Source organism: Fonticula alba, assembly GCF_000388065.1.
Source record: "Fonticula alba strain ATCC 38817 unplaced genomic scaffold supercont2.5, whole genome shotgun sequence".
Lineage (NCBI taxonomy): Eukaryota > Rotosphaerida > Fonticulaceae > Fonticula > Fonticula alba.
This window is the reverse complement of record NW_009242975.1, coordinates 911,660-919,623: the sequence shown is the minus strand read 5'-3', so window position 1 is coordinate 919,623 and position 7,964 is coordinate 911,660. Positions and strand designations below refer to the sequence as shown.

Sequence of the window (7,964 nt, the reverse complement as noted above, 5' to 3'; positions counted from 1 at the left end):
CCTTGTAATCACGGTCGGCCTTGCCCTGGACCATGTCGTTGGCGGCCTCGCACAGCTCGCCGGTGGCCGAGGCCACGGCCTTGGCAGCCGAGACCAGACCATCGGACCAGGTGCCGTCGCTGTGGTACGGGGTACCAGCACGGACGGAAGTCTGGCGATCGTTGGCCACGATCTCACGCTGGGTGTGGGTGGCCGAGCGGACCAGGGCACTGGTGGCCATGGCAATGGCCTTGGCAGCCTCGACGATCTGCTCCTCGAAGGGGAGATCCTCGTTGGCGGCGCGCGGGCCCTCGGCCGGCTGCAGGGCGGCCAGCTTGCGAGCAGCGGCCTCGATGGCCGAAGCAGCGGCCAGGAGCTCGCGCTCGGCAATGACATTCGGGTCGTTCGGGTCCACATAGCCGGTGGGAACCATGTGCCCGGCGGCACCGACCACCAGGTTGATGGAGTCGGCCACCTGCTTGGCACTGTTCTGCAGCTTGCCACGCATGGCATTGGTGGTGACCTGGTCGCCGGAGCGCGAGGCCCCGAGCACGGCCTTCAGCGTGTCGAAGAGCGTCAGCACGGACTCCGCACCCTTGGCACAGGCATTGTGCATCTGGGCGCGCTTGTCCTCGGGCGCCTCGGCCGACACGGCCTTACCAGCGCGCAGCAGGTCATCGACAGCCACGCGAGCGGCGGTCGAAGCCTTGATCAGGTCATCCTGAGCCGCCGGGCCGGTGGCCGTGCTGGCCGACACAAGGGTCACCGCGGCCGCGGTGACAGCCTTGGCCGAGAGAACCACATCCTCCGGCAGGGCGGTACCCTGAACCGGGTCGTCAGAGCGCAGCTGGGCGATGGACGCGCGCACGGCATCCATCGAGGAGTCCAACGAGCGCAGGGCACGAGTCGACTCGTCGCCAACCAGCTTCACCGCGGAAATGAGGTTCTGGATGGTCTCGGTCATGCGCTTGGTGGAGGTACGCATGTTGGCGATGTCCTCCGGACGGCGGCTGGTCGCCCGGACCGAAGCCTCGATGTTGTCCTTCAGCTGCTGGGCCACCGCAATGCAAGCCTCCAGCAGCTGGGTCTGGGCCTTGACATCGGCCGAGGAAACCGCCGTGACGGCATTCTTGATGTGGTCGCGCAGGGTGGCCATCGAGTCGGCCGAATTGCCCGAAGCCTCGGCCAGGTGGTCCTGGGTCTGGGAAATGGACTCCAGCAGGGCCTTGACATTGCCGGCCAGCTCGCGAGTCACCCCGGCAATGGGCTCCTTGTAATGGCCGAAGGGCTGCGACTGGCCAATCGGGTCCAGAGTGCCGGAAGAGGCGAACATCAGCGTGGTGTCCAGATCGGCCAGGATGTCGTCGATGACGAAGAGCGCATGCTCGCAAGCCTGCACACCCTTGGACCCGGTCTTGACGGCGGCCACCAGGCGCGAGACATTGGTGGTGGCCTCGCGACTGGAGGTGCCGGCCTTGCTGCGGGCCTGCATGTCATTGGGGTTGGCCGCCACGAGCTTCGACGAATCCAGCAGGCGAATCATCGACCCACCAAGCAGACGAACGGCATCCAGGATGCTGGTCGACACGTCGGCCTCGTTGGTGGCCCCGGCCGCGGCGTGGGCCGTGTCCGCCAGCAGGTTGAAGCTGTGGGCGATGTCGGTGGCCAGGCGAGACACCTCGGCGGAGGTACGCGCACGAGCCAGCTCACCGAGCTGCTGCGCCAGCACACGAGTCCCGGCAATCACCTCGTCGGCCAGCTCGTTGTACGGCCGGCCGGCGTGGGCACCGCCAGCGGCCGACGGGCTGTCCGGGCTGCCGGCCGCAATCGGCACCGCCAGACGCTCCATGGCGCCGGACACGGTGGCGATGGAATCATTGATGATCTCGTAGTCACCACCGGAGCCGCCCTCCACGGTGCGGACCAGCTCCTTGCCGGCGTCCTGCAGACGAGCCAGCTGCTGGTCGACACGCATGTGCTGGGCAGTGGCGTCGGGATTGCCACCGGCCGCCTTGACCGGGTACAGCAGCGCGGCCACGGCCTCGCTGAAGTTCTTGGCCGCCTCCAGCAGACGGTCCTGGTAATCCTGGCCCAGGCCATTGACACTGGCCGCGGCGGCCGTGTCGATGGTGGCCGTGGCGAAGGGCTCGAAGTTCTCCGACAGGGTCTCCACCGCCTGGGCAAAGTGATGACCGGTCTTGGAGGAAGCAGCCACCAGCTCGGCCGAGCTGAGCACCGCGCGGTAGTTGTTCAGCAGCACCTGGCTCAACTGCGCCGAGTCGGTGGTCTTGGTCGGGTCGGTGGGCTGGAGCTCGCCGACGGCCGCATTCACCGAAGCCGCCTGGATCTCGGCCGAAGCCATGTTCACCTGGTCGATGGCCTCGTTGCACTCCAGCTGGCCCGGGGCCATCTGGGAAGCCTGGTTGACCAGGCGACGGAGCTGGTCGCCAACCGCCTTGGCCAGGTCGTTGAAGGCCTGCTGAGTGACATCGGTCGGGTCCAGGCACAGCTTCTTGATGGCCTCCACGGTGTCCTTGGAGGAGATGACAAAGTCCCGGCTGGAGTGGGTCAGCGGGGCCTGGGTGTTCTGCCCGGTGAGGGAAACCTTGGCCGGGGTGGCCGCGAACTCCGGCGAATAGGACAGCGTCTGCAGGGCCTGGACGGCCTCGACCAGCGGGCGAGCCGACGTCTCGACCGCCACACGGGCAGCCGGGTCGTGCTGGTGCGCGGTCAGGGACTTGATGTCGGCCACCAGGGCACCGGTGGCCGTGGCAATGGCCTTGGCCGAGCCGAGGAACTGCTGCTTGGCCTCCGGGTCGGAGGTGGCCACCGAGGCGGCCTTGCAGGCATTGCACAGGGCCGAGGTATGCTGGGCGATGGCCGTGGCGGCGGCCATGATGTCCGCACCGACGGTGGCCGGGTCGCGCAGGCGCCCGCAGGCATTCTGCACCTCCTTGACCGAGAGGGACACCTGCTCGGCGCTGATGACCTGGCGACGGGCCTCGGTCGAGCCGGGATCCGCCACACCGATCAGGTACAGGGCACGAACGGCCGCATCGACGACATCCAGCATGGAGTCACCCATCTTGGTGATGTGGGTGCCGACATCCGACTGGATGACACCGCCCCGGGAGGAGGCCGTCACCGCGGCGAAGGACTGCTGCAGGGCGGTCTGCGAGTCGGCCAGCTTACGCAGCGACTGGTGGTAGGTGTCCGAAGTGTCGGGAACCGTGGAGTTGACGGTGTCCACCTTGGCCACGGCATAATCCAGCTTCTGGATGACGGAGTTGGCCTCCTTGACACCCGGAGCGCCGGAAGCACCGAGGCTCAGCAGGTTGCTGATGGAGTCGGCCACGCCCTTGGCCGCCAGGTTCAGCAGGTTGGCCAGGTTGTTGCCGGAAGGATCGGCGCTGTAGGCCATGGACGACTGGAGCAGCGAGGAAACGCTGTTGAACACGTCGTTCATGTACTGGTCCAGCTCGGCGCGCACGGCCGGGTCCGAGGTCTGAGACTGCATGGCCGAACCGGCGGCAATCAGACTGGCAAAGGCCTGCTCCAGCTGCTGGGCAGCGGCCTGGAGCTGCTGCGGCGAGCTGCGCGCCGCACCGACCAGAGCCGACGCCGCGACATTCAGAGCACCGGCCGAGGCGGTCAGGCGCGACTGGGCCGTCATGAAGGTGTCGCCGGCCACCGGGGCCGGGGTGGCACCGGAGAAGCCCTGCAGCTGGTCGCGCATGCTGGCGATCGAGCGGTTGATCTCACGCTGGCCGGGCAGGGCCTCGATCAGGGCGGTCATGCAGCGGTTGACAGCGGCCGCATGCTGGGCCAGATCGCGCTGGGCCTCCGGGTCGCCCTTGCTCCCGACACAGGTCTTGGACGAGCGGATGAGGGCCTCGGACTGGGCAAGGAGCTCGCGAGCGGCCTCCAGCAAGGCACGACCATCATCACGGTCGGTGCAGCAGGCGGCCACACCGGTCACGGCGTTGGCCAGCGACTGCAGGGCGGCGGCCGAATCACGAGCCGACACACCGGTGTAGCTCTCGTGGCCCTGGGCCGCGGCCGAGCACAGCTGCGCCAGGGAGGTGCCGATGGCCTTGGTGTTGGCAACGGCATCCAGCTCGCACAGCTCCAGCGACTGGTCCGGACCCGGCTGCAGGGTCCCAGCGGCGTGGCTCTCCTGGGCCTGCTTGATGAGACCATGCGAGGCGCGCACCGAATCGATGGCCGAATCCAGCTCCAGCGAGCCGGACAGCGACTCGGCCATGTCGATGGCCTCCTTCAGGCGGCGCAGCGAGTCGCCCGCCGTGCGGGAGATGTTCAGCAGCCGGGCCTGGGCCGCCTGGTCACCGACCGTCTGCGAGGCAGCACGCGCGGCGGCCAGCGACGAGGCGCCCGGAGCCAGCATGGCCTTGGAGGCAGCCAGCAGCCGCAGCTGCGAGCTCGGGTCATCCTGGTTGTCACTGAACTCGCGAATGGCCAGGGCCAGGTTGCCAGTGCGATCGGCCACATTCTTGGAGGCATTGATCAACTGCATCTGGGAAGCCTGGTTGCGGTTGTACGGCGAGCAGGCCTTGGCCGCGCTGATCAGCTGGGTCAGCGTGGCGGCATTGGACTTGGCCGCGCCCAGCAGGCGAACAAAGGCCTTGCGGTGGGACTGGTCCAGGGTCAGGGCAGCACGAGTGGCGGCCTGGAGGTTGCGCGAGGCGGCCAGGAGATTCTCGCGAATGCGCGGGTCATTCGGGTTACGAGCAGCCTCACGGCCGACCTCCACCAGGGCATGGGTCAGCCCGGCCAGGTTGCGAGCGGCATCCAGCAGGCGATCACGCTCGGCCGGGTCATTGGACTCCATGGCCTGCTGCTTGAGCAGGTTGCTCAGCTTCGACGAAGCACCAACCAGGGTCTTGATGGAGGAAATCATGCGCACGGAATCCGACGGATTGTCGATGATGGTCTGGATGTTGCTGATGATGATCTCGGCCTGGCGCTCCAGCTCGGACATCTCCTCGGCATCCTGGCCACCATGGCGAGCGCACTCGATCAGACGCTTGAGGGCATCGCGAATGCGGTCGGCCATGCCGGCCAGCTGGTCATTGGCGTGGCCATCATTGCAAGCCTGGCGAGCGCGGCTGACCAGGGCATTGACACACTTCTCCACCTGATCGGCATTGGTGATGAGCTCCTGCTGGCAGAGCTGCGTGTGGATGGACGGGGCCACGATGCTGGTGGTGACGGCCAGCTGCGAGGCCGACAGGACCGAATCACGGATGGCCTGGGCCACGGCCGCGCGATCGGTCGGGTTCTCGCACTTGGTGGTGATGTTCTTGGAAGAGTGCTGGGCAGCCTCGGAGACGGCCAGGGCCACGGCCTTGGCCAGCTCATTCAGCAGCGACTGCGCGCTGGGCGAGACATCCTGCTCGCCCATGGCCTGGAGCATGGCCGAGGCGGCGGCCGACACGGCGCGCGCCTCGCCCAGCATGTCCTGGCGCTTCTCGCCGGTCAGCATGACCGGCTGCATGGCGGTGAAGAAGCGCTGAGTGGCATCGGACAGCTGGCGGCAAGCGTCCAGCAGGGCCTCACTGGCATTCGGGTCATCCAGCAGGGCGGCCACCATCTTGGAGCCACTGGTCAGGACCGTCAGGTTGGACGAGATGGACCCGACGCAGGTGCCCACCTGGGGATAGTCGATCTTGTTGACATCGACATTGGTCAGGGTGCAGATGGAAGCCGTGGAGGCCAGGTGCGCGGCCAGCTGCGAGCTGACCTCCTGGCGGTTCTGGTCCAGAGCATGGCGGCGCCACTGCAGGGCGGCCGGATCGCTGCCGGTGGCCGGCAGGACATTGGTGATGCTGAGGTTGGACTGGGCGGCATTGATGGAGGCGAAGCCACTCATGATGGTCTGGAAGAGGGCCTTCTGCGCGTCGGTCATATTCTCGAGGGACATCTGGCCGCCGGCCTGGGCACCGGCACGACCCCCGGCCAGAGTGCCGGCCGAAGAGGACCCCATCATCTGGGCCATGCTGCCGGAGGAGCTGCTGGAGCTGCCGGCACCACCGACGACGCCGGGCTGCGACACATTGACCTCCACCTGGAGGCCCAGCTGGCCGGTGACCATGGTGATGGCGGTGGCCTTGCTGGCGGGGATGGTCTCGTCACTGATGGCCACCTCGGCCTCATCATCGTCGAACTGGCGCTCGGCCTCCTTCTTCTTCTTCTTGACAATGATATCAATGTAACCGGAAATCAGCTGCGAAATGGCATCACCCTCCTGGGTCTGGAAGATGAGGTAGCTGTCGGCGTAGTCACCGAAATCCATGGTGAAGTGGGTGGGGGTGGCGGCCCAGCGACGCAGGGTGGTCAGGGGGAAGTTGTCGCGCAGGGCCTTGGTCTCGCCGTCGAAGCGCATCACCGAATCACGGGTGACACCGAGCAGGACGTCGATGAGCTTGTTGCGGCGGGGGAGCTTCTCCTGCGGGCGTGAACCGCAAGATCCGGGGAGGGAGGGGGAGGGGGGAGGGGGTGAGTCACTGCTGACAACAGATGCACACAGTCGGGCAGGTGCATCATGTGCACACATCACTGTGGCAGGGAGAGAAACACCGGCTATGGGGGGGGGGGGGGGGGGGGGGGGGGGAGGGAGCAATCAAAAGACGAACCTTGACATGGAAGAAGGTGATACCGTAGGTCTTGAGGGAGCGGCACAGCTGAATGTAGCGGAACTTGGCATTCTCGGCAGTCATGCCCTGGATCTTGCGGTGCTCCATGTAGACCTTCTTCTCGACGTCCTTCTTGCCGACGTACTCGTCCGGCAGGTAGTTCTTCCACTCGATGAAGCCGCTCTTGGTGTGCTTGTCGGGCTCATGGTTGCCGGTGAGAATCTGGCACTGCAGGGCAGCGAACTGGGCCGCCTCGTCCTGGGTGCAGGGGTTGACACCGCGGATGATGGACTGCTGGGCCTGGTTGTAGACGAGGTTCAGCTGAACCGGGTCATTGCGGTCGATGTTCTGATCGGAGAAGAAGAACTTCTTGCGGAAGATCAGAACCTCCGACTCGTCGACATCCTGCTCCTTGAGGGTCTTGCTGGGGATCAGCCAAGCTGCGCGAGGCACGGGGATGATTCGGCGAGGGAGGGAGGGGCGGGGGGGGGGGGAACAGAGAGAGGGTGAGTCGGAGGGCAAACCCGGACCGCGGTCAGAGGGAGCAGGCAAGGGAGCCGAAGGACAGCCCGCCCAGAGGACGCACCATCACCCGGAGGGGAGAGACCCTTGCGGCGGGCCTCGACGGCCGCCTCGCGGCTCTTGGCCTCGAGCTTCTCCGTGGTGAAGGAGTACTCGTCGGGGTTGAGGATGTTGAGCTTCTCGCAGGCGAAGGCCGTCAGCTGCTCGATGGTGAGCGAGTCATCGACCAGCCAGGTCTTCTCGGACTCATCGGCCAGGCGGACCTTCTGCGGGCGATGCTTCTTCCGGTACTCGATGGTAGCCTGGGGAGCGGGAAGATGGCGCACACGTGGAGGGACGCATGGGTGCGCGGTGACCCGGAGAAAGGGGAGGGAGCGAAGGCGGAACAAGACCACCGGTTAGACTCGCTGGGAGGGGGAAGGGACGGGAAGAAGCAGGGAGGAAGCATTGACGCGGAGGCGGAGAGGCAGAAGGGGAGGTGGGGGGGGGGGCGGGGGCAAGGGGTGGTGCGTACACCGCTGGACAGATCGTAGAAGTTGAACGTGCGGCGGGGGTCGAGCCACTTGGTCTGCTCGGGCCAGAAGATACCGTGGTCAGCGCCACTGGAGGGATCCTCGTTGATGGAGCTGCGGATCTCGCGGCAGGCCTCGGCGATGGAGATGTCCAGGCTGAACTGCAGCGTCTTGGTGGACCCCATCTTGGGGATGGAGACACGGAGCGAAATCTTGGACATGGTGATGACCGGGCGACTTCTTTCTCGCTCTCTAGCGGCGCACACGCAGGGGGGAGGGCGGTGGGCGGCGGTAACTC

General features: G+C 66.5%; 1 protein-coding gene across 1 annotated transcript in view; it reads right to left on the bottom strand.

Moving 5' to 3' along the window:
- Nucleotides 1-7,964, bottom strand: part of H696_03395 (hypothetical protein) — a 9,169-nt gene extending 1,205 nt beyond the window's left edge. Inside the window, exons 1-4 of the mRNA XM_009497260.1 lie at nucleotides 7,669-7,964; nucleotides 7,219-7,456; nucleotides 6,633-7,072; nucleotides 80-6,445 (exon numbers count right to left, since the gene is read on the bottom strand). Of these exons, the coding sequence (XP_009495535.1) occupies nucleotides 80-6,445; nucleotides 6,633-7,072; nucleotides 7,219-7,456; nucleotides 7,669-7,887 (7,263 nt within the window). The 5' untranslated portion in view covers nucleotides 7,888-7,964. The remainder of the gene's footprint in view (nucleotides 1-79; nucleotides 6,446-6,632; nucleotides 7,073-7,218; nucleotides 7,457-7,668) is intronic.